The sequence below is a fragment of the Amborella trichopoda genome, chromosome 4 (genome assembly GCF_054954075.1).
Source record: "Amborella trichopoda isolate Santa Cruz 75 chromosome 4, AtrichopodaSantaCruz75HAP2 v2.0, whole genome shotgun sequence".
In the NCBI taxonomy this organism is placed as follows: domain Eukaryota; kingdom Viridiplantae; phylum Streptophyta; class Magnoliopsida; order Amborellales; family Amborellaceae; genus Amborella; species Amborella trichopoda.
In genome coordinates, this window is record NC_142339.1 from 48127072 (window position 1) to 48154168 (window position 27097).

At 37.0% G+C, this 27097-nt stretch overlaps 1 protein-coding gene across 1 annotated transcript; it reads right to left on the bottom strand.

Moving 5' to 3' along the window:
* Window positions 1-1764: 1764 nt before the first annotated feature.
* On the bottom strand, window positions 1765-26315 carry LOC18431050 (FH interacting protein 1). Its single transcript, XM_006841183.4, is given in 5 exon segments — window positions 1765-2063; window positions 2065-2228; window positions 9810-10081; window positions 25558-25659; window positions 25951-26315. Coding segments are annotated over 5 exon segments (948 nt in total). The 5' UTR covers window positions 26273-26315; the 3' UTR covers window positions 1765-1975.
* Window positions 26316-27097: the final 782 nt, after the last annotated feature.

Here is a 27097-nt window from a genome sequence, read left to right on the forward strand (position 1 = left end):
CATTTATCTCTCACGTGCCTAAAAGCAAAACCAACCGTTCCATAAAAACGAACTTCTTAGAAAATAGCCTCTATCCCCAAAATAACTCAAGCCTACCTAACTTGTCTCTTTCTATCCCTAAAAAAAAAAAAAAAAATATTTTTTTTTTAATTCTTTTTTGCGTCAATCACTATATTCTATAATCTTTTTAATTGGCAGGGGCATACGACCATGGCTTAATTGAAGTTTGTTGGGAAGTAGAAAATTCGAGCCATAATTATGCAGAGACGGTCTAACCATGTAAAACAGTACCTTAGTGGGAAGTTAAAGAAAGTGAAAAGAAGGGAGAAAAGAGAGAAGAAAAATTAGAAAGGGGATGAAGAGAAATGGAGAATGAACGAGCAGAATTAACAAGGCAAAAATAGATTCTTAGGTTTAAAAAATGCTGACTTTACAGGGTGTAGTTTGCATTAGGTTCCAAGTTTAAACAATCAGAGTAAGGAGTACCTTCAAACTTTGTCATAAAATACTTTGTTTTTTTTTTTTTTTTTTTTAAGAATGTGTCATAAGATTAATTTTGGTGTAAAAAATTATTAGGATAGCACAAAAATCTATCTTCATCTCTGATTATAAATTTTCAAGTTCAAAAACTAGGTCAAATTCAACACATCTATAAACACATGAAAATTTTGATAATAGACGATCCAAATAATGTGTTACACAATGTACCATTTTTTGAACTTGAAATCTTTCCTTTCTATATCTACATATCATTGGTGAAATGATCAATTAGATGTTTTGCTAACATCAAAACAACCTTTTTAAATGATTTTTAAAGTGCACCTCAGTTTTACATTTTAAAGCGTCAACCTTATATAAACTTTAATCCTTTTATGAATAACTGAAAAATTGAATAAAATTTCAAAATATTCAGTTTAGATTTAAATTGTCACGTCATCCAAAACCTAACCTACAACCTCAAATCAGGGCACGAACTTTACTATTGAAATACATGCAATACAAAAGTTGGTTAGGATATAACCATATGGTTGTCAATCAAATAATGTGATCCTTGAATTATCAATGTAATCAAGAGATGTTTCTTTAGTTACTAAAAACCCCAAGAATCATTCATTGACCTTATCAGACTCCCAACAAGTGCAAACAAGTTATACATTAGATTTGGACAGCACCAATGCAAGAAAACAAGCAAAATAGAACCCAATTTTTATCCATGTAATGGAATAAAATAAAAGAAAATTCCACAGAGACTGAACCATAAACTACTACTGAGTTCATAAAATTCCATGTTATGAGAATTTTATTGAATCTAATCCTCGTCTCTTTGAATACATCCACAAAACTAGAGAAAAACATTCTTCAGCAACTTTCAATATCAATTTGCTGGAAACACAGAAAGGATTTTGAATGGTTTGCTGAAATGCTCACTGAGTTCTAATGAATAAGAACCCAAGCGCTCTAAATCCCCAAAACTCCTCAACCAATGTACATCAAGTTTCTCAGTTTTCTTTTTCTTGGAAACACATGCAGATTGTTAAGTAAAATTCAAGGTTTGGTCAAGAAATTCTTGAACCAAAGAAGTCCAAGAAAGTTCCACCCAAAACACCAGCCTAACTAGTTAAACAAAAAACAAAAGAATGATTACGCAATAGATTACATATTCATTAAGATTAGAGATAAAGTCACTTGTAGCAGAGAGATGAATGATATGTCAAGCAAACATTCCTTGAAAAAACATGAAGCAAAGAAACTCAGAACACGTGGTGCACTGGAATTCTTCTAGACATAAAGGTCGAAATCACACACAAGAATCTAACATCATGCTCATCAGTTTTTCCTATCTCGTAATATGAGACATATGGACATCTAGAGAACCACGAGTGAGTTTATTTACACAAGAATCACAAAATGTCAAATAATTAGGCAGGCTTTCCCTATGTTTCAAACATGTGTTTCCAAACATGAGAGCTAAACATTAATTATCAGATAGCTCCAATAGCTTATGGTGGATTTCACAGAGTAGTCCAATTCTACAACCATCACACTGCTTGTGGCCCATGATCCTTGAGAACTTCTACCAGGCTTTTAACAGCACTGTCATAAGTCACAAAGCCCATAAACCAGAATTCATGGTTGTCAATAGATACAACCTGGATGTATTTTTCAGCAGGATTCACTTTGCTTGTAGAAGGATTGATGGCCCTTAGCTGATGAAGTGGGATCACCACCTATTTCCAAACACAGAGAAATCGAGAGCAATAAGAATTATGGACAAAATTAATGACATCAATCTTCAACAAATTCCATCATGCAACTAACAGTTTTATGTCATATACAAACTCAACACAAGAAATCACTTATTCATACCTGAATCTCTGCTACATGGGCTAATGTTTCCCTATTTAGCCAAATTTACCCTGAGGCAGACCCAGATTTTGCTGCTGGGAATAAGAGGCATTGCATTCCACATCTAAAAGAATATCTCAAAGTTCTCTTAGTTGGGTTCGTCAATTCATTTGCTAGAGACCGTGAATATTGTTTTGCTAATAACATCCATGCAGCAACAACTGTTTAATGATGGTCTTGGTGACAGGAGCTAGTCCCTTTTGTGTTTGAGGCGTTGAGCTTATGTGGCCAGATCATCCTCATCTAGAGGATATGGAGAGATGACGATCTGAGTTTCCTGTTAAAGCTTGGAGCATTTTTCAGGTAAAATAAGAAGCTTGATGTTCAAAGCAAATCAAAGGTTTAAAGTCAGGAAGTGATTGAGAGTCTCAATCGACACTAGCAAGATGGTGGTCCATAAAATTGGTATGTTCGGAATAGGGAAAGGACTAACAGAATCCCAATAGATCTAGGGTAGGTGGACTTAGAGAGGTAATGGAGGATGTCTGAAAATCGCAGTTACATGGTGGCAATAACCACATATTCATTAATGGGTGTGGTTTGTATAGAGCCGAGGCTCTAAACGATTGAAGTACAAAAACCTTCAAATAGTGTCGAGAAATGTGGTTTCAATACCGGTAATCTATGTGATAGCCTTAAATTATAATTTCATATCTAATTATACAATTTAAAGATTAAAAAATAGTGTAGATCTAGCAGATCTATGAAAATCTTGAAAATTGACGGTCCAAAAATGCATTACAAGATGCACTATTTCCCAAACTTGAAATCCATTTTTTTCTCATGTCCATGCATCGAGATGGAGATGATCAATTTGAGGATACTTGGGCATCAAAACAACCTCTTCTAGTGAAATTTTTGAGGTGCCTTAATATGATTGTTTAGAGCCTCACACTTATATAAACTTTTCCCTTCATTAAGATCTCATAATCTCACAAAATACAAATTGATTCAAGCTGAAATTTTGTCTACATAAAGTAGACTCAAAAGTACTTTCAGTGTTCAAAATTTCACTGAAATCCGAAGTACTATCATCAATAACAAGCTCTCCCAAGTTTCCTGTTTTCTACTGCCTGCAAACCAGTAACACAAATAGTAGCTTTCGGTTTTAGGGTCAAACCAACATTGTGTCCTTTGGACAGCAGAAAGCCCTGAATCCTTCTAAGGTCTCCATCCCACACAGAGCGACGTTCAAGGCAGAACCAATACAGACCTAAGGTCAATACTCCCCTCCATATCTGGTGATTAACCGAGTATGGTGAATGAGAGTTCTTGGAGTACATCCCAAGAAACAAGCCTCCTTTGCATAAGTCCTTAAGCTCATAAAGTGGATTCACCACACCATTATATTAAGCTTCTAGGAGGTATTAAGCTTCTAGGAGGTCCCTTGTCCCAGTTAGTCCTGTATGCAAGAGACACTTGGTTCTCTCTGCTCCTCCTGAAAGATATGTGCCTCCCCTTGCTTCACACAAGTGGCAATTGCCCAACATAACCTGCCTCTTGTTAAACTAGCAATCATTGACTCTATTTCCAAGGGGTCAACTAATCCTGGACCAGCCACTTAACAGAAATCATTTCTTCTTTTGAGAACCAAAAGGCGAAGGAACTCAAGTACCTGTGTGTTGGGAGTCGAAACCGCCTTTTGCTTTCACCAATAGGATTCTTTAGAACTCAGAGTAGACATATGCAAAATTGCACTAAACTGTACATCAAAATAGTAGTTTGAGACTCAGACTTCCACGGAGGCATAGCACTTTTCTATACCTCCGGCTCAAAGCAGCCATTTCTATAGGCCTTAACTATTTTTTTTAAAAAAAATTACGGGGTTTTTTTTCTTTCTTGGTTGGCACTAGGTGAATGGGGTTTAGGGGGCTAGATTTGCCCCCAAAAACCCTTTTCCCCTCGGACAAGTTGCTGTAAGGCACCGCCCTGAGGCAACACCTTGGCTGCCTAGGCAGGTGCGTATGAGCAAGTATGCCCAGGGAGCCCGCCGAGGCCACGCCTAGGCATTTTGGCCTCCCGGTCGCCTAGCAGCCAAATTTCTAACAATGAGTGGAAGGTGGGAGTCTCTACCAGACAAGATATCACCAGTGTGAAGTGGAAATTCCTAAGAAAGGCTTTCATCCTGGTGAAAGTAGCACCATACAAGGTTCCACACCTATTCACACAAACAAACATCCTCTTCAGTTTAGGGCTGGCAATGGGCCAGGCCAAGTTCGGGCTAGCCTTGGTCCATGTAGGTTCAACATAAGCCAGCCTGGCAAAGAGGCCTTGGCCCAGCCCGTAAGCTCGGCCCTAAACTTGTACAGGCTGGGCTTAATAGATCCAAACAGAAAAAGGAAAAAATAAAGAAAAACAAGAGGATCAGGTCAGGCCATCCTCATCATGGCCCTGGACCTCAAGCCCCATTATATGGCCTAGGCCCTCGTTATTCATGTTCGGGCTGACAGGGCCAGGTTGCCAGGCTCATTGCCAACCGTATCACCATGGTGGGAGCTTCCCACTGCAGCAGTAGGACCTAAGCAAGGGTGGCAGTGGGCCAGGCGGTCCAACTCTAAAAAACTAGGGCTTGGGCCACAAAAATGCAGCTCGAAGGCCCGGCCAATGTCGGGCCATCATGGATGAAGGGCCAGGCCTCAGCCATGACAAGACGATTCGATCCCACCCTTTTCTTTTTCTTTTTTGGTCTACTAGGCCCTGCTTGTACAAGACCAGTGCCGTGTCTGGACCAGGGCCTCTTCACCGGCCAGGCCTAAGCCGACCCTATTGGGATTAAGGCTGAGCTAGAACCAGGGCTAGCCCGGCCCATTCCGAGCCCTGCTCGGTGAAACCCACCTATTTCAGAAAAACTGGGTATCTGTGCTTCCAAACAGGTCGACCACTCTAGTGGGAAGCCCCGGCCATGATGAAACCCACGCCTATTTAAGAAACAACATTTATTTGCACTTCCAAACAGGCAAGACCACTCTAGCGGGAGCTAAGATATTTGCAATTGCACATGCCAAACAGGGCCATATGAGCACTCCTCTAGGCCACAACTTTCTGCTCGTAAAACCAATTTAAAGAAATGACCACTCCTTTGAAATCTCTAATCTTCAAGCAAATCTAAGGTGAATTAGCTTATTAGAAAAGTAGAAGAAGACCTCTATAGTCCGTTAACCTCTAAAGTCTGTTAATGGTTTTAAGAGTAAGATAGAAAAATAATCAAAACATGAAATGAAACATCTCTAAGGTGGCTACAGGTCTGAACTACTTCAGGATTACTAATGAACCACATCAAATGAAAGTTGCATTTTACACAAGGAAAAAGGTGTTCTTTTATGGATCTCAAGTCTGGGTTACCCAGACTATCACAAGGGCTTGCTTTGGCCAGGGTATCTCAAGGGCTTACCCAAGGCCTCTCTCAAGCTGCACCTAACAGTTAGTCATATGAACATCCTCCCCTTGGCCATAGCTGACTGCCTTTCATGTTCAAAGACATGAGATTGATTGGTCCTTACCCCGGCCTAGGCAAGTCATTAACGCCATATGCCCAAACTCTTACTATTGACTGGAAAATCAGTTTTATGGAGCCACCGGGCACAAGTCCTAATCTCAGGTACGTTCAATCATGCAGGGCCCTGGCTATTCCTTAGAATATGCCAACAATCGGTACTAGAAAGATGGTTTCCCTTGAAATTGGTATGTTGGATACTAATGAGGAGCATGGTGCCATGCAGGTGAAGAGAAAAGACAAGACCTTGGTAAGAGAAGGAAAAAAATAAAAAATAAAAAATAGTTTGAGGCAAAGACCTATGGTAATGTGGCTTGAAGAGGGAGACAAGAATCCCCAATTCTTTCTTGGATAGCCATCACATATAGGAGGGATTTTATTATTGGGGTAATCGTTGAAGGTTAGATTTGCTCAGAATTCAAGACTTGACCTTTAGAGACATGGATAGAGACTAATGAGGCAGAAAGATTTTTCAAAATATCATATACCCAAAGTAACTCCATCTATAAAAGCAAGACATGGCTTTTTGTTAAATGTAGGGGAATTCTCGACAGGGCTCTGGTGTTGGCTACTGTTTGAAATCACGGTTTGGCTGCAGAACTCAAACCATGACCAGTCCAAGTTACTCAAGTGAGTCCAAGTAGACCAGCTCGAGTCTGCTGAGCCTCCCAAAGAGCTCAAAAAAATGGGGAAAATTAGTGAAAAATGGTTCAAAAAGGGAAAAAAATAAAAAAGAATATACAAGATGGATTATACAAATTTAAAGTGAGAAAAATGAAATTTACCTAAGAAACATCAATTATATGAATTTAAATTGGAAAAACAATTACCCTAATATTCCGAGACCGACCCCCCAAACATCATGCTCAGTGTGAATTGAGGCCTCCAATCCTTGTCAGAGTTTCATTAGACAACCCCAATCAAAACACCCAAACCAAACTTAGGTTTTCAAGTTCAAATCTAGTCGATCTGAGCTCCTCAAAATTTTGGATAAACAGTATATCCGAAACTAAAATCCCACAAATCTAAAGTTTTTTTCTTTTCTTTTTTTTTCCTCTTGTGGTAAACAAGCATATGATGGAAGAACAACCAAAAATAGGGTTGGGTTGTGGACCAAATTTCACCAAAGATCAGTCATCAAATAGGATGCTATTTCATAGGCAAGTCAGAGATTAAAAAAATGGTTTCCAAGTTTTAGCAAATGAGTTATGAACCTTGCGGAGTCGCATCACCCACAGTCCAGCCCCAAGTTCAATCCTCAAGTAGCAAGAGTACAGAACCTAAACGGTATGTTGGGCACGATTCAGTGGAGTGAAAAAGGTTGATCATGCTATGGAGGTCTCTCAAGGAATAAGAATAGTCAATTCTGTGCTTAGTAATAGCTAAGCAGGGAACCCCAAAACAAACATTCTGCATGGACTAACTTAAAGAAGCGAAGTTTGAAATTTAGATTTCAGACATTGAAGAAGATTTCTGAAGGACTCACTAAGAGTCATATAAAGCAACTCCCAATTGTTAATTGTTCGGCAAGGTATCCCTCATGCCATGGAGTTAGAAGGAATTTTTGCTGGGATTACAAGTACAAGCTAATTTTGTTTTGTGGATGCCATTCACATTTCTCGGAGAGCTATCACAGATCGTGTTTCGGCTAACAAGGAGTTTTCGGAGGACAACCTAAGAAAGGGGATTATATGCTACCATTAGTCTTTCTTTGAAGTAGGAGGCCTTCTTAATATATTTAACATCTAACAGAAAAAGAGTTGAGCAAATCTGTGATAGTCTTCTTTGTGTGTGGGGAGGGGGGGGTGTGTGATGGGGTGGGTGGCTGTGGGTGTTTTATTTTTTTATTTTTTTTTATGTTTTGGGTTGGGGGACGAGAGAGTTGGGTTGGATTAGAAAATTGTGGGTGGTGAGCCTCAAGTTGTAGGTGGCCTTAGTAGGGATTAAATTAACCCAAAACCTCCAGCAACCATCCATCATATTTCCCAATCATGATATGTCATTTCCCCCACCTTCAAGTCCTGCTACACTTCCCACAACCAAGCAATATCTCCAAAAAGTGTCCAAATTATGTCAAGCATTTCAGTTAGTCCACCTAAGGTGCCCACAACATGTAGTTTTTGCTTTTGAACTTTACAGAATCATTTCCTTTTCCTTTCCATTTACCTTCCGACAATATCAGTCTGGCTTTTATTTTATTACTTCATTTTTTCAACATATGATATTGGCATGAGGATGTTTGCACTCATACCTCATGTGTAAGGGCATGTATTTGACTGTCCCATGAGTCCAAATTGTTTATCTGGAACTGTGGTCAAAGCTACCAATAAGGAGTACTTTTTAGGACCTAAAATCATTTCGAAAGAAATATGATCCATCAAAGCATCAATTAAAGAAAATTGATTTTAAGCTAAATAATCCTAGACTTTGATGTCCATCAATTAGGTCATCCAGATTCAATCTTGGAGAGGAAATGATCTGGACCAATTATGTGAGAATTTTGGGTCCAATAGATACTAGATAGGAGTTTTTACCCTCAGGTCCAAATGAAGAACTTATTTGGCCCCTAACTTAGATGTTTAGATGTGTCAATTTAGATAGAAAGTGGTTTTATGCCACAATGTCCACAACTATTCACAAGTTCCATCTTTTTCCTGTTTTACTTTTATTAATCACCACAACTAGTTTAGAGCTGCAAGTTCAATTAAGCATCTAGTATAATGCTCCAGACAAAGGTTCCTCAACTTAGAACGAACAACATTTGAGATCAGGCACTATTTAAAAACTTAAAAGGTCATTGTATGCTCTTTTCGTTTCGGTGAAAGAAGTGTACAATGTTTTCATGTTGCCAAGTAGTATATAAATACACAAACCACCAATAGTTATATGCATGTGTATGTACACACACACGCAGAGTGTCGTTTTATTATGTACACGTGCTTGCCAACTGATGGAAATCAATGAAAATACTGCAAACTAGACAAATAACAGTCCAGTTAATTACCAAACAGAAAAAAAAAGACACCATTGCCAATTATCAAAACATAAATGCTTACTAAGGAACCACAAGAAAGCACTACCTAATAACAAAAAGGCAGTTTAGCTATTGAGCTTAAAGATCATCCAAAAGAGACTCAGGAATCACTAAAATGCCCTCACTAAAAAATAAGAGGACAAAGTAGTTGAAGGTTGAGCTGACAACCCTGTATCAAGGAAGAACTTCACAAAGAGATGGGAAAACTTCATGGACATGTATTATAGAAAGTATGACAATTCTCCCGATAATCTTGTACTCTGCATTGCGAGAACATGGAAGATGTTGTATTGTATGAACAATTAGGTCTTAAATCTACTATTATTCCCTAGTGAGGACTGGTCAACATTTTTTCTTTCTTTAGTGCTAAAACAGATTTGTTAATAGATTTGTCAGAAAGAAGGTATGGCCCTTGATAGAGTGGAATGGCAGAACAAGATTCGTGTAGTCAACTGCAAAAAGTTGGGATCAGGCTCGAATGATGATAATGATGATGATTTATCTGCACAAGGTGAATGATATGAAAAAGCATACTCAGCCGCATTTCTAGTCCAAATTCAACTTCTACATGTATGTGAAGCAAAGATTCAAAAAAGCACACTTGATTCTTTCACACCAACAGTTAATTTGATGGGCAGTCCACAACAGAAGATTCCAAACAAGTTTACATATGTAATTTACTCAAAATCCCAAACTGTATACATCAGAGAACAATTTTAGCACTTACTCGTAAACTAAAATCCTTCTGTATTTTGATACAGGTTCTAAGATATTTGTGGGGCAAATAAAAACCCATTCTAAGCAAGGCATTGCAACTGCACTTCAAACTATTCAACTACACAGTGTAAGCAAGCATTATAATAACTGAAGCTGTACCTTGTAATAAGTCCACTCAGTCTGGTCCCCAGATTTGTAGGAAAGAGGATTGTCACTGCAAAAAGCAAGTTTTGCTGTTGACAAGTACAAAATCCCCATAACAGGACCGGCAGAAGTTGACAAATAGCATGCATATGACTTGAGTAGCTTTTCCCCTGGTAGTGTCTCAAACGTTTGTTGAAAGATCTTTTCATATCCCCCTTCAGCAAGAACTTTAGTTCCCTGAGCAATCCTTCCCATGGCTGCATCAACAACACTAGGTCCTGTTTTCACTGATATAGAGAGACATCATCAACACCTTTATTCATTATTCTGAAAGCCTCTAAACCATGCATGTGCCAATACAATTAAAAAAAGGTGAGAATTGTGATTTTTGGATCTTGGAAAAAGAAAAAAGGCAAGAAACTTCTTAGACTTTTTTTTTTGGGGAGGTGAATAAACTTCTTGGAGTCAGTTCCACATAAACAACCAAGGCTTTTATTAACAATGTGAGCATGCAAAGGACTTAGAAAACATCATTCATGAAATGAAAATTACTCAGGAAAGCACATACATCTCATACATGCCTGGAAAAGAAAGAATCAGGAATTTGTGTCCTCCAAAGACAACTAACATATAGAACAAAAGTAACACAATACACAAGTATGTAATTTACATTCCTGAGATGCTTCTACTCAAGGAAAAAAATACTCAAAATATTAAAATTTCAGACATGTACTTTAAATTTTGAATTTTAAAGCATCAAGAAAAATAATTCAAGCTTTGATGCCTCATGTAAATATTATTTATTCTGCAGAAAAACGGATCAATTATTTGAAGACCATGAAAGTTAGGTAAAGTATTGTTGATACCCCAATGGAAGGCCTCTACAGCTAAATTATGTGGAAGATACCTGACTTACAAAGGCATAGGCACGGAAAGTGGTAGATGTTAACCTTCCAAGAATTATATGCTAGATTTCAAGTGCAGGATACTTAAGGAAGTAAAAAATATATTACGCCCATGTCAAAAGTAAGGTATCGGCACTATGCAGGCTGTAGATGTTAACTTTTCACACAGAAGGTATGTTAGATATCAAGGGCAGAATATTTTAGGAAGTCCAAAATATATTGTGCATATTTTAAAATCATTGGTTCAAAATAGCATAATTTACCTTGATAACAGCTAGTTCATTACCATTACAATAGTGTTAAAATATTAAGGTCATTTTATAAATGAGAAGAGAAGGAAAACAACATAAGACGTTATATCATGAGCCAATACCGCAATCCAGACCTTCATAGAGGTTAGGAGAGTTTTGGTGTGAACCAAGATTTTAAAAACTGCAGATCTGGATCGAAATCGCCCAATCCAGATCAGAAACCCGTGGGACTGTCCAGTTCCCACCATATATCGGGAACCGGCCAGTTCCACCTAAGAACTGGTCGATTTGGATCAGAATCGCCCAAATCCAGATCGAGAATTGGTGGGACAGTTCAGTTCCCACCATATATCGGGAACCGGGTGGTTCACTGTAGAAACAAGCTGATTCCTATAATGAACCGGTCGGTTCGGCCCCATTTTATAATTTTTATAATTATTATTTTTCTCAATTTTTTAATTTAATTTTCTTTCGCATGATAATATTTTCACTTTTGTTGTTTAAAATTTTTTATTTAACAAGGGCCCCACACATGAATATAGAGGGCCCCAATCCATAAGGAGCAATGGAGCATAAAAAGATTGAGTTCGGAGGTGGTCATTTATAGAAGTGGTGCCCCTCGTTCTTCCCTTACATCCGTTACGTAGAATTAAAGATTTATCCCATTGTTTACATTATAAACAAATGAATTATGTAAACATGGGGATAAATAATGAGAAAAATGTGCCTGCTATTAAATAAAAAATTATTGGAAAGATCACCTCGCATCTTCGTATATTGTTAAAATAACTTCTTCCTGGATATGTAGTAACAAAATCAATAGCGTAACCCCATTGTATAAAATCCAAAGAATAAAATAACAAAATTTGTTTGATTTTTTATGGCCTAAAGTTACATCCCATTAAAAGGACCATAAAAAGCGATCCTATATTCGACTTTCACCTATGTCAACTTTCTAGGCTTTGAAATTTTGGTACCCAAGAAAAGATAAAATAAAACAAAATAGGCTTTGAAATGTTAGTTTCTAGTTCCAATGATGTTTAACGGTGCTAATGAATAATTGATAAAACTAACAAAAAGCTCATGTTTTTAATAAAACATACAAAATAAATTGAACAAAATCATAATCAAAATAAAAAGTGAATTACATACCGAATAATTAAACACAAAATCCATAACCTAATCTATATGTGACGACCAGCCAATGAACAAAACTACAGCCAAAGATCGAGTCCAACAATAAATTCAACGCTCCATAAAGTTCATAATTTAAATGAAGTCTTTATAAAGTTTATATCATAAACCGTTGTTTAAAGATATCATTAGGCATTCAATTGCTCATTTGTAAAGTTCTATCATAAATGAAATCTTTATAGATAAAATCTTTATAAAGTTTCCATTGCCTAAATGAAATCTTAATAAAGTTTACATCAGAAACTGTTCAATCGATCATTGGACATGTTGTTTATATGAAGGTTTTAAAATTCAGCGATCCAGATTGGAATCGACCGACCCGGATCGGAATCGACCGACCCGGATCGGAATCGACCGATCTGGATCAGAATCTACCGATGCGGATCGGAATCGACCGATCCGAATCAGATTTGGAGGTGGACGATCCGGATCTGCCAAATTATTAGATTCCACCCGATCCCCCCCCAGGTGGATCGCCAATTTTTAATAGCGATTTGGCGATTTGCTGTAGTGGAATCGCCGAGTCTCATGCACAAACACAGTGGGTCACGGGTTGAGCAAATCTCATGCTTTTCTATGCTTTTTTATTCCTTTTTCAACCATATTTTGGCCTTTTGCAGTAAGTTATTGATCTAAATCATCGTATTATGACTATAAAACAATGTTTTGGGAATCAAACATGCACAAAAAAAAAAATTCCAATCAATTCAAAGGGTGGTTAATTCACCGGTTCTGAAATTTCCGCCATTCTTTGGATTAAATCTTCAATACGAAATGTTTTTTTTGGGAAATTTGGTGTGTTTGAAAAATGGTCGAAGCCTTTACCGGATCGATTTGTTCAATCTACAGAAGATTGCAGGTCGATTTTTGCTCGAAATGCTGCTGCTGAAAAAACATGAGATCAATTCAAAATTAAAGATTCCGATCAATTTATGGCTCGTTTTAGATCAAATTTAGTTCTAGTTTTTTATCACAAGGCTTCATCTCTCAAATAAAATAAGTCAATTTATTTATCATTGAATCTTTTTTTTATATGAATTTTTTATTGCTCACAATAGATGAAAAGTTTATGGATAAAAAATTTTCGCCATTCTTTGAATTAAATCTTCAATACTTAAAAGTTTTTTTTATGAACGTTGATGTGTTTGAAAGATAATCGAAGGCTTTACAATGTTTGTGTGTTGATTTGTTCAATTATTAGAAGATTGGAGGTCGATTTTTGCTCGAAACGTTGCTCAATTTTAGTGGTTTTGAGAAATCGATTTTTCTATAAAAAAAAAAAAAACTTATTTTGCTAAATAAAATTATGTCTTTTGATGACTATGGGAATAAGGATTTTTCTATTTTTTAATTATCTTCAATTTTATCTCGTGACTTTGAAAAATTTAGGGGAAAAATGTCGGTTTTTTAATTTTATTCTTTTTTGTAATGTTATATAATTTTGCTTTTAATATTGTAGTTTTTTTTGTTTTTGAGAAAAATATTCTAGTATTTTTATCTCTTTTTTAATTATTTTTTTATAACATTTAGACTTGAATGCATGTGTATTTGTTTTGCCTGTTATTTTCATTTATTTAAAATAACCCAGCATGATCCTTTTTTTTTGTTTCATGATGAATTCTAGGATCTATTTATCGTTGATCTTTCTATATTTGTGCCGGTATAATTGTAGTTAAGGTTTTCTCCTATTTTTGTAATAGCATATCTCTTTCATGGGTGGCTTAGATGAAAATAGAAAATACTAGAATAATGCAAATAGGACCTTTGGATTACTAGATAATATTTGCTCGTTGTACTAATTAAAGATAAAATAAAATTCCCTTGCCGCTAGTGTGTTCTTAATCCTTGAAACAATTTTTGTTTTCTTGTGCTTCTTTTTTTTAAGTGCATGATAGAATTTTATAAATTAGCTCTCTATTATGGAAATATAGAATTCAAATGGATTTAATTATAAATTAGCTCTCTATTACTAATCTTTTGTTATTTGATTATGAATATAATTATGAATTCTATTTTAGAAATTACCAGAACACCTTGAAATTACTTTAGAACTTGTCCTTTATTTATTTGATTTTTTATGCAATAATGTTTTGAATTCTATTTTAGAAATTACTTTAGAAATTACAAGAACATCTTCAAATTACTTTAGAATTTGTTTTTTTTTATTGAATTTTTTTTGCAATAATGTTTTGATAAATTTTTTTAAGGAAAATTGTTTCATACGGGCTGGACCACATTTCTACATATGCGGTCCAGAAAGTGTAAAGCATCCATCTTCAAGATGGATGCAGGTAGGTGTTCCATCTAAAAACAATGGAAACTAACGGTCCAAATTTTTTCTTACTAGAACTAGTATTTCTAGTTTTTAAAATTTATTTATTTATTCGTATTCATGATCTCCATGTTAGAGATTACATGTCCTTAAAAATTAAGTCTTAAAATCCATCTCAAAAATAGATTTATTAAGAGGCCTACATTTCTACATATGCAGGCTTGGGCTTGGCCGCATAGAAACTGGGTCCTTTTTTTAATGTCATAAAGTATATTAGTTCATTTTTTTAATGAACTTAATTTACTTAGATGCATTGATGTGCAAGCGTGTACTCCATTTTAGGAGAGACAATAAGCATATTTGTAGAGTGTAGACGATATATTTCCTTATATTAGTAGCATGCTTTTTCTTAAAATTCCTATTAGTTGCATGCTTTACTATCAGGGAGGCACATCAATCTTCCTGTCGAACATTGAGTATGATTTTCTAACCATTTGTATACTCAACAATTATCATTAACGGATGACCCTGCATGGCACCATGAGGTCAGAGTTGATCCAAACAAGAAAAATATAATCGTTTGTAATTATTGCCAAACGGTCACAACTAGTGGAGTAAACCGGTTCAAACAGTATTTGACAGGGGTTGGGGGGGGGGGGGGCGCGCTCCGTGTACCAATGTACCTGGCAATGTCAAGAAACAGATAATGGCCCTCATCAAGGCTTATAAGGGTAAGAAGATAGCCAAAAAGAAGATGGATGAGCAGATCGCTAGCCTATATGTGTCATCAAGTAGAGTGAATCCAGACCAGCAATTCTACCACGACACGAAGCTTGCAATGAGAGCCAAGCTTGGAAGAAGTACACCGGCGGGAGAGCGGGATGGGTAGTTGTAGTGGTTAAGGAATGGGCATGTATGGAGCACCGGGCCTGAGCATATATGGAGGGCCTGGCTCGGGTATGTATGGAGGCCCCAACCCAGACATGTATGGTGGGCCCTCCCCGAGCATGTATGGCGGGCCCGCCCCGAGCATATATTGAGGGCCCAACAAAGGGGCACCTAGTGCCACTTCAACTGCAACAAAGGGGTCATCTAGGGCAGCCTCGCTCCACACTTTAGAAGTACAAGAGATTACTCCTGGATTGTCTAGCATGAGAGGAGCACGTAGTAGATCGGTTAGGCCAACAGCTAAGGGTCGCATATCCATTGACCTTGAAGCCTAAATCTCAACAGATGACGTGCATGACATTTAAGGGCAAGGTATATGGGGAAATGGTGGTATGATTAAGAGATTCCCTTCAACGCAGCCAACAGCCCATATTACCCCTCTATGATCGCTGAAATTCAAAAAGCAAGGCCTGGGATGAAGCCTCCTACAACATATGAGCTTAGGGGGCAATTTTGGATGCAGAGGTAGAAGATACTCAAAAATGGATTGGGGATCTTAAGGAGAGTTGGCCGAGAATGGGAGTCACCATCATGGGTGACAGTTGGAGGGACAAAGTCAATCAGAAAGACTCAATCAGAAAGACTACATAAACTTTCTAGTTTATTGCCCAGGACCACGTGGTACAATCTTCTTGTCCAGTAGAGAAGTCATTGAGGTGAAGAAGGAAGCAAAGTTCATTATATAATGACTAGACCAGATAGTCAAGGAGGAGGGAGAGAAGCATGTGGTCCAAGTTGTTACAGATAATGTCAAGGCTTATGTTTCAGTAGGTTCAAAGTTGATGGAAAAAAGAAAACATTTGGTATAGACCCCATGTACTACCCATTGTATTGATTTCATATTGGAGGAGAATGGCAGGCTCAAGAATGTGAAGGAGACTCTCGCATCGGCAAGGTTGATTACAAAATTTATCTATAACCACTCCAGGATCTGTTATTTGATGAGACAGTATACCTACAGGGAGTTAATCAGGCCCGCTATCACCCACTTCGTGATGGACTACCTAGCCATGAACTCTATTGTACAGTCGAAAGCCACATTGAAGAGGATGTTCACTAGTGAGGAGTGGACAGTCCCGTAAGGGACAAAACAATGAGGTCATAATCTCTAATACGAGATTCTGGTCCAGGTGTACCCACATCAATTTCGCAAGTGCTACTTTAGTCAGACTGTTAAGAATGGTGGATAGTGACAAAAAATCCACCATGGGGATCCTCTATGAAGGGATAGAGAGGACGAAGAGATCGATTGGGCAGAAGTGCAACTTTGCCTATGCAATGGTAGATATCATAGACAGAAGGTGGAAAAATCAACTAGGCCGCACGATCCACTATACAGGTAAAATGTTTATTTATATGCTTAGAAAGTATAGATTAAAATATTTCATCGACGTTAATTTAAATGGTTTCTCCATCTTTGTATTATATAGGTTTCTACTTCAACTCCAGTTGTTTCTACTAGGTGCCTATTATTCTTAACAAGGTCATCAAGGGGGTGAGATATATTATTGAGAGCTTCGAGAGGAACCGAAAACATTAATTAGCAGCACTGAGTGAGGTAACAATTGTTGTAGCCTATAAAAATTCCATTGACTTGATGCACTGACGCATAATTAAAAAACTAAAGCATAATGTCTTGCGTAGATGTCTATGTATAGGGAACTGGAAGGCCCATTTGCAACAAGACTTGCCATGGCTTCACGAAGTACGATGGATTCAAATAATTTAGTATGTAATTGTGTCTTCCTTTACACCATTTTCCGCATAGAATATTTCGCCCATTTCTTACGACGCACTTTACATCTCATTTCAGCTAAATGATAGGAATGTCATCATGGTGGAGACACACCTCACTTAAAGATGATAGCAATCAAGGTGCTCTCCCAAACAAGTTCAGCTACTGGATGTGAGCAGAACTGGAATACCTTCCAGTGGATAAACACCCGCAGAAGAAATCAGTTGCTTCCGAGAAGCTTCATAAACTTGTTTTCATTCATTAAAATTCGAAGTTCCAACGGCGACATCTAGATAGGAAGATTGAGGATTACAGCCGATCGGTGGTTGGTGGAGGAAGAGCCTCAAGTGCTGGGAAGAGAGCATTCCTCGAGGCAAACTGTGAGGAGTGTGAAGAACAAGATGTTGATAAGTAAGGAGGAGGGGAGCAGGAGCAAGAGCAGGTTCCTCACCGACATTTTTGAGCAGTTGGTTGGAGATATAGGCAGTGTTACACCTGTTGAAGGAGAGTGGGAAGGGGGTATGGGAGGAAGTGAAAGAGATTATGATTCTGAGACAACCCTATCCCAACCAGGATATACACAACCCGAGATCCAACAGCAAGAGGGTGGGGGCGAGCACGAGTATGCGTGTGAGCAAAAGATTAGGGGCCATCACGAGGACTGGACAAGCCTTGGGGACTTCGACAAGGAGAGTACCAGTTCTTCAATTGTGGGGGACGTGGGTATAGTCAGGTCAGCCCCAAGGATTCTAAGACGTACATGAATCAACTCAATGAATTGTCGAGAGAATTCAATGAGATGCATCAACACGATGAAAAGGAAGAACGGAACCGCCTTTGTTATATCCTCCATTTGAACTTTATATTTATAGGGTGTAGTTTCTATAAGGTTGCAACCTTAAACAATCCAATTAAGGCGCACCTCCAAATTTTATCATAACATGTAATTTTGGTGTAAAAATTCTTAAGATTATCTGAAAATCTATTTTCATATCTAATTATAAAATTTTAAATTCCAAAAATGGTTAAAATCAAGTAGACATATAAACATATGAAATCTTAAAAATGGACGGTCTAGATAATATGTTGCGAGATGTACTATTTCTGGGACTCAAAAAAATCTTTTTTTTCATATTCATATATCTAGATGTTGAGATGATCAATTAGGGGGTTTTTCAACATTAAAACAATCTTTTCCGATGGATTTTTGAGGTACATCTTTAATTCTACACTTTAAGGTTGCAACCTTATATAAACTTTTTCCATACTTATATCCTTATTTATTATAAGGTCTTTTTTTCAATGATATGGATGAATGGTTAACAGAAATTCAGATAGGAAAATAGCGTCTCAGTATTAGCGTATTTTTACAAAATAATAAAAGTACATAATGCACTGCTCCTAATTTGTTTTATAAACTAAAGAAACACTATTTTTGGAGATTTTTATTGATTTTTGGATTTTGTTTTTTACTTTTGGGGTTGAAACTCACCGATCCGCCTGATTCTCTGATCCGAATCGCCGATCCATGTCGCCGATCCGTTTTTTCAAACCTTGGTTTATATCATAAAACAATTTTTCTCCACTCTCAATAAGACAATATTTTAGAGAGAGAAAGAGAGAGAGAGAGAGAGAGACCTTCACTAAAAATTAGTAAAAAAACGCAGAATTAGCATCACAAAATTAATATCAAAAATAAAAAAGCACTTTCTCACTCGTGTCTTCACTAAAAATCAAAAAATGAGTTGTAAAAGTATTGTTTCAGAATTAGTATAAAAAATTAGTATCAAAATCAATATCAATAGACCCTTAGACAACAAACAACATCTCAATATTGACGTATTTTTGCAACATATTGGAAGTCTATACTGCACTACCCCCATTTTAAAAAAGAAAAAAAACACTCAAAAAGCAATAGTTATAACGATTTTAAGTATTTTTTCTAAAATTTTTTTAAGGCCAGATAAGGCCGATCCACCGATCCAAACCACTAATCCGGACCGGTTTTCGAGATGGGTGATCTGGGTCACCAATCCATTTTTCTAAACATTTCCGTGAACCATGGTTGAAAGCAAGATTTCAGTTCTCAGTCAGGTGCACAATGCATTAAAACAACACAATTTAGTGCCATTCTTATTGTGCTACTAGGGAGAACTAAATATATGAAGCACGAGTGGAATCCACTTGCTTTTGAGAATATCAAGGGCATTTTGGTCAACTGGTGTATTATCCAATGACACCACAATGATTCCAGAGGTTTCTCTCACACTCAGATATCAACAATTTAGCTGTAGAGCCCTTCCATTGGGATATCTACAGAATATCAATGCCTCTCTCTCTCTCTCTCTCTCTCTCTCTCTCTCTCTCTCTCTCTCTCTCTCCAACCAAAAAACTGCAAGGAAACCCTCCATTTTTACATGTCAAAACTCACAAAAAACACAAATCGTATTCATCTTCACCAGAAAACTACCAAATTTCACCCCCAAACCACCAATATTCACCTTAAATCTACCAATTGTTTACTAAAAACCAACCTTTTCACCGAAAATCTGCTCAGGTTAGTCTGGAAACCACCACTCTCGGTCTCAAAACCTCCAAAGACTCATGGTTTTCCTCATGATGCAAATTCACATAAACCCATAGTCTATAGCTAAGCTTCTTCTTAGCTCAATCATGGTCTACTTTCAGCAAGCTTAGCTATGGAGAGAAGGGCAACCACTAATTAATAAAACCAGCATTCTTAAGACCAATTAGTTGGGTGGAAAAAAGGGAGAGCTCTTCATTACTAGTTCTCCTGTAGAAGGATACTAAGTGAGAGAAACAAAGAGCCTGACTAATTTCAGCATGCTGTTTATGAGGCCCTAAGCTGGGAAGGAAATATAAGGACATTAGGGGGTGGTCCAGATTCACCCATTGGAAGCTCACCAGACAACTCTCTCTCTCTAAAGTTAGAAAGCTTTGTATCTGTCTAAAGCTGCAAAACTCTATTTTTCTCTCTCTAAAGGGAGGAAACTCTATCCTTCCCTCTTTAAACCCCCACGGTAGTTCAACAGTAGGATGCGAACCTGGAAATTTCCCTGTGCTTGAAAAGTATGTTTTTCCTCTCAACTGCTGAAAACTATCACTACACCACAGAGTAACTTTATGTTTCACTCTGATCTCAAAAACTTTAAAGCGCTCTCTCTCTCTCTCTCTCTCTCTCTCTCTCTCTCTCTCTCTCTCTCTCTCTCTCTCTCTCTCTCTCTACTACTGCAGGACTCAGTTTTTCTCTCTCTAGCAGGATCTAATTTCGGCAAGCTTAGCAATAAAGTGTGATGATTTAGCTCAATCATACGATCCGTAAGCTGAGCTTCTTCTTCTCACCTAAAAACTCCAGCTCAATTATCTCACCGTTGCCGGAAATCTTTTCTGGTATAGCATTTCCAGCCATCTCACTAGTTCTGTACACTGATTTCCGGCATTCCATGGAGGAGATGGTGGATTTCAGGTTGGTGATGGGTGAGGCAGGTGATTTTTTGGCAAATTCTAGTGAAATATAAGAATTGACCTGTCATGCAATATTGGAACATAAGCCACGCAACTAGTACAAATCTTATCTCCCCCAGATCAGAACCACAAGATCTATCAAAAGACACCAAGTTCACACTCTCATTACTAGCAATTCGCAACAGATACCGCTCTGTATTCAGCCTACATTTGACTTGCACACAATGACTTGTAGTATAAAATAAGAACCTCACCTAGAATTATACAGAAGTTAGTTGTGAACCATCTTGTATCAAGATGTCCCATCCAGATTAAATCAACACTTTGTCTGCTAACGATTCAAAGACAAAGATAGAACAAGTCCACAATATAAATTTGATATATCTAAGAAAATGATGAACATCTACGGTGTGAGGGGTCCTGGGGCAGGACACTTTGGCCTCAATGAAATTTGACCGAAATGGTGATAGTCAGATGCAAAACTCCACCAATGAAGTATTTATACATGCCAGAAGGCTCATATTTAAGTATCTCACCATCACCAGCTAAAAAATCACATGTGAGCTTCATGGGCATACCAATCGCCATACAATGCGCAAGTAGTTAGCATTGGCATGTACCTCTATCAAGTCATAAAGGTGCTATTTGTAGAATATATAACACTGATCTCTCGAGTATGTAATAGCATTCCCACATTGGAAACTCATGCTGAAACTCTTCTTAAGAACGGGTATCTGGATTTGGAAGGCTCATCATCACAAATAATCAATACACAATTTATATAAACCAAAAGTACATGAATCTGGTTGGTCGAATATCTGCCAAACACTTATTAGTCTGTAGTACAATGATAAAACCTCCCAATTAGCATTGCAGCCAAGAAATACTCTAAACAAGCACTGGGTTTATAGGGGAAACATAAAGCTTTCTTTAGTTGTAAGACTTAAAAGGAGTCCATAAGAAAACCCAAGGCAGCTGCATAAAGATCTCCTTAGCAACATCCCCACTAAGAAATGGATGATCATACATCCATCTAATATAAAACAATAACTTCTAAGAACAGTAAAAGATAAAAGAATCCATATAGTTGTGAACTTAATACCATGCGCTCCCTACTCCTCTTTGCCACCTACCCCTGCCCTCACCACTTCTTTCTCAGGAGAGTTAAGAGGAAAGAATGGGCGAAGTTGAAGTCCGAATGCATGGAAAATTATTACATTTCATAAAGAGTCCCACCATCCATATTCTAATGAATAGCCCGCCCATTCTTCGAGCTCGATCCCCTCGGGAACGAGAGTCGGGAAAACAAATGGGCTAGGGAATGATCAGGATTGAGAGGCTGCACTTCAAAGGTATGGCTATCTATCCATCTCTCAATGGAGTCGACTCACAGGAAAGGAAGGGCGCCGTATGAGTTCAATCCTGCCTTCTTATCTCCTCAACTACTAGCAAGCCTTGTACCTCTCCAATCGATCTATCCACAAATGCGCACCACCTCAATCCACTCAGATACAATAGGTACCTTAGGAGTCAAAAGCAGTACAGAGTCCTGGGTATGATTCTGCTCAGTGCTCGAATCTCCTCTCGTAAGCAGTTATTACTTTAGAGCTTGTTTAGTACTAGTAGTAGGACACATGGAATGGAGGACACTGTGAAAAAAGGCAAATTGAAAACTTAACAAGGAATCATAAAATGTGCAAATATGGAGTTATCGATTTTTCCCTACCTGAGATAAATATTTCCACAATTTCAAAAAAAAATCCAATCAAATCTGGAGCAATTGTTATTGGAAGACGCATTTACCATCAGCTTAAATTTGACGTGACTAAAGCTACAATTTCCCATAAGGTTTCCTTCATAGTGGTTGAAGAATATTGCATCATTCCAAAATTGCACAGTCGCATGCATTAAAACTATTTGAATTCATGGGGAGAGTTGAGAAATCCACATTCCCCTTTCCCCACATGGTGCTATCTCTTTAAAACGATAGTTTCCTTCGAGTCTTCAAATATCATAACAAGAAATCCATCAAACCAATCTAACATCACCTTCTCAAAAGTAATTTTAGACCAAAATTATAATTCATCTTTGACAACCTATTTATAATGTAAAGCGAATAAAATTTGGTATCAATGGACTATCAAATGATGCAAGTAAAAAGAATGCAGCTAAAGAGGAGCTGCTGATCACAATCAAGATTAGAAAGACAATTTCAATAGAAGAAAAAGTACAAGCCGCTATAGAAGAACAACTTTCCTGCTGTCATGCGAAAAAGAAAAATTAGAAAGATGAAAAGAGACCATCCTTTAACTGCAAAATACCCATACTTTGCAGATCATCTGATGTGGGCCTACCATGCTATGCCAGCAAGGTAGATATAGATACTTAGGGAAAGACTCTATTTAACAACAGCAAATAAAATGTTTTGGAATCTGGTCCGAATACGACCCCAAAGATGTGGCAGAAAAATTCCCATCATTTCCTCATATTTAAATAAGCTCATCTTTAAAACTGCTTTTCAAGATTTGATACCCTTCTATTAACTTCCACCTGACTTAGTCTAAATCTAATTTGAGACAAGTAACCAAGACACCTTTTCCTGGACTTCGTGACTTCAATATAACATTCCATACTCAAAGACACAAAATGATCAATAAAAGAACCATCCATGAGACAAGGATTATATAAAAGTATGTTCCTCAGGTAGTTCATTAACCAATGACTTCCTCTTTGACTAACAATATATTTTACAAACCCAATTCCAAACCGAAGAGAAAGAAGGGACATTATGGTTCACAATAGGAATTCTTGTTGTATACCCGACATTATTCACAGAAGACCAAAAGTGAAATTTTTCCAGAAACCAAAGTTCATTCTACTTAAACAATATGGGATACTCAGATTTTTTTTTTTTTAAATGCCAACCACACCGTCCACAGACCTACATAATCAGCTATTTGATTAAGTGAATGTCATTTACATCATTATCTTCATCGCATAAGAAGTCCTTGAGATTTTTTTCAGTTTCTCAGCAAATAATATTTGGGCCCAGAGGTTTAGAGCGTTCAAATTCCAAATACCAACATAGGGGAATCGTGCTTGCAACTGATCTAGGATGGGTTAAACATCTAGTACATGTTTAAAGCTTTTAGTCCATCCCCTGAGTTTTAAAATATTGTCTAAGAGCGATTCCATAAATTTGGTTTACCCTCGGTGAATGCAGTAAGCGATAGATGGATGGGAGGTAACATTCTGGATATCCTAGCAAAGATTTCAAATAAATTCTTCCTCTGCATGGATCCATAGAAAAGAAAGAAGCTTTTAGGTAGATCGATCTCCTGACTTGATTCATCCTGAAAGGTTTGACGAGGTCATTACACTATCACAATTCCACTGGTCTGCTTTCCAAGAGGTGATAAGAGCATATGCGTACAACAGATATGATGCGGCTTGATCATAACATTGAAATATGATTCACTCAAGCTTCCCATAAATGTGATACACAATGTAGCAAACCTGTTCAAGCCTTCCATGGTAGTCATTGGAGTGTCATAATACATAGAGGGTATCAAGGGCTGGTAGTGAACAATCCAACCAATTAATAGAATTTTCCATGAAAACTAGAATTATTGAGTTGATATGATACAAAATCCGAATCAACCTGTTCAAAAGATCAAGTCATTCCAGCTTCAAAAGAAAGAAAACCCTCTTCAGGATGTTCTCCAAGAGAATAACTCAGTCTGTGATGAATAAGTCATGGTCGATAATATTCACTCCTTCAAAGAAAGCTCTGTGTGTTTGTTGGGTTTCAATTCAATAGCCATCAATTTGAATACGCGTCATAAAATGATGCAACAAAGATTGATGAATCCGAAATAATTTGCAAACATGTAAGGCTTCATCTTAACAAAGAAAGAGTCACAAAAGATAATTTCAGAAGCATTAAAAACATCAACTCTTAACAATATTTCTAAACTTCAATCATTGTGAATCCGCATAGCTCGGAGCTTCTCCAAGGGGCATTAAAAAAAATATATGCACTATGAAATTTCTCCAAGAAATCAGAGTTTCATTTTCTTCCAAGTTCCACCAAAAACACTCCTTATCATAAGGGGTTGAGGGGTTGGGATTTTGCCCAGAAGGTCCTTGTAGGGTTGCACATGTATGAAAAATTGCAACCTTGACATCTGTATTTATCCAATTACCTTTTCAATATATTGAAAAGGCTATTTGATTGCCTTTAAGATGCAACTTTTGTAAAGAAGGACTTGAACAACTGCGTCCATTACCAAAATGAACTTACATCTATTTCCAAATATTTGCAGCAACATGCTTTCAAGAATAATAATGAATCATCACAGCCTTAAAGGAAAAAATCTTCTTGGAAAGAATTTACACGTTCTTTCTGTGGAACAAATTCTGAAGAAAATGTTTTCATAAATCATAATCCAAGCTGAAATGAGATCTTCTAATGGCTATTTAAGGTATCCCTTAGCCACTCCCTTAATCAACCCATTTAGACATTTAACAAAGTAAACATGCATTATCTTCAACATAAACCATGATGACATTACGAAGGAGGATAAAAAGAAAAACAGAATAAAAAATTCCAATTCCTACTAGACACCAGTGATGAATGTACAAGTTAGCAGTATTCCAATTGTTTGATAATACAATCGGACTTATACAAGAGTCACAATTTGCATGTATGGTATGGACACCGGCTCTTACCTGCCAAATGGATAGAAAATCCCTAAACAAAAAGCAGTACTACCAAACACTCAACATTTACAATTACAAAATGGGAATATTCCCAAATCTATCTACTAAATTGCGAGCAATACCATTACATATCAGAACATTTTACAAGTCAGAGTACTCAAAACTTTCATTTGTAATTTTCTCTTTTGATATTATCTCATACAACTTTATCAACCCAAAAGATGAAAGAGAAATAGGATTAGAAACTTACAGTGTTGCCAGACATTGCCCGCAAGATCCTCAGCCTTTTTAGTGGCTTCCCCAGCTTTCTTTCCCCATTTTCCAAGCACGTCTTTAACGGCATCAATTTTAGCTGCAATAATAATAATAATAATAATAATAATAATAATAATAATAATAATAATAAATTTAAATTAAAAAAAAAAGCACCCAAATTAACTACCAAATACCCCGAAAATGAAAACCCACTTAATATGTAAAAGTCAAAATCAGTGATCCTAATCTTAACATCATCAATCGCAAGAAATAATGAAGAAAAAATAAACAAAATAAACAGCAATTCAAACCTACTAAAAACCGATTCATACCAACAAGCCGTATACTAAAAGAAACCCTAGGAAAACGTAAAACTTGACTATCTTACTTTTGCTAGAAGAAGCAGGAGCAGGTGTAACATAGGGGTTCGAATCTATAGGCATCTGTGTAGCAGGCGGAGCAGATCCAGAGATGGAGGAAGGAGCTTCAGACGATAATTGGGGGCTCCATGTCACTGTTTTTGGAGAAGGAGCATTAGTTTCAGCTTCAGGGTTCGACCCCATTACAAAGGTACCCCAATTTCCACCTCCCCCCCCTTGATTTTCATTCACGACATCTTTAGGATCCAATTTAGGGTAAGGAGCGTAATCTTCAGAATGGGTTCCTTGTTTCGCTTCTGATTTCATCTGGTTTTGATCGCCATGAGCCATGTCTGATATCAAATCTCTCTCTGCGTGCGGGAAGACAACCAAAGCTCGAATGTGTAAATTTGAATGAGCAGAAGAAGGTTATTCCTTTTGAGCGGCGAGTTGGAGTTTCATGGAGCTACGACCCTGTGCAGCGAAACGCGGAAACACGTTCCTTAGCCGAGAAGGTTTCCCATTGCAACCCACTTCAAAATCAACAAGGGCACGTTTCGTAACAGGAAGCCGTTGATTCCTTGGAACTTTGAAATTATAGTTCTCTCGGATCATGGGAAATAATCACAAATATATCCTAATTTTTGTTTATTTAGAAAAAACAATTTACAGATATACCCATTGTAGTTTTTCAAAAAAAAAAATTATATATATATCCATTATAGTTTCTCCTCTATTTATTTAAAGAAAAAAAAATTATAGATATATATCTGTTGTAGTTTCTACTATTACCATAATATCAAATAGTTTTTGTTATTATTAGAATGACTGTTGTGTTCCCTTCATAACGAAAATTTAAAAAAAAAAAAAAGATTTTTTGAACTTTTTTCTATTTTGGTTGTTTTGTGACCAAATAATCTTTACGGGAGTCGTATTACCATAATAACATTCACGATAGTCGTATTACCATAAATTAATATTATACGATATTTTAAAACGACCAAAATAACCTTCACAATAGTCGTATTACCATAATAACTTAAATTAATATTATACTACATTTAAAATTACAGTACTTTATGGCATTTTAAATTACGGTACTTTAAATACAATGAAACCTAAGCCATATTATATGGCATTTTAGCTGTGTAGTATTATATTTAGGTAGTATCTATC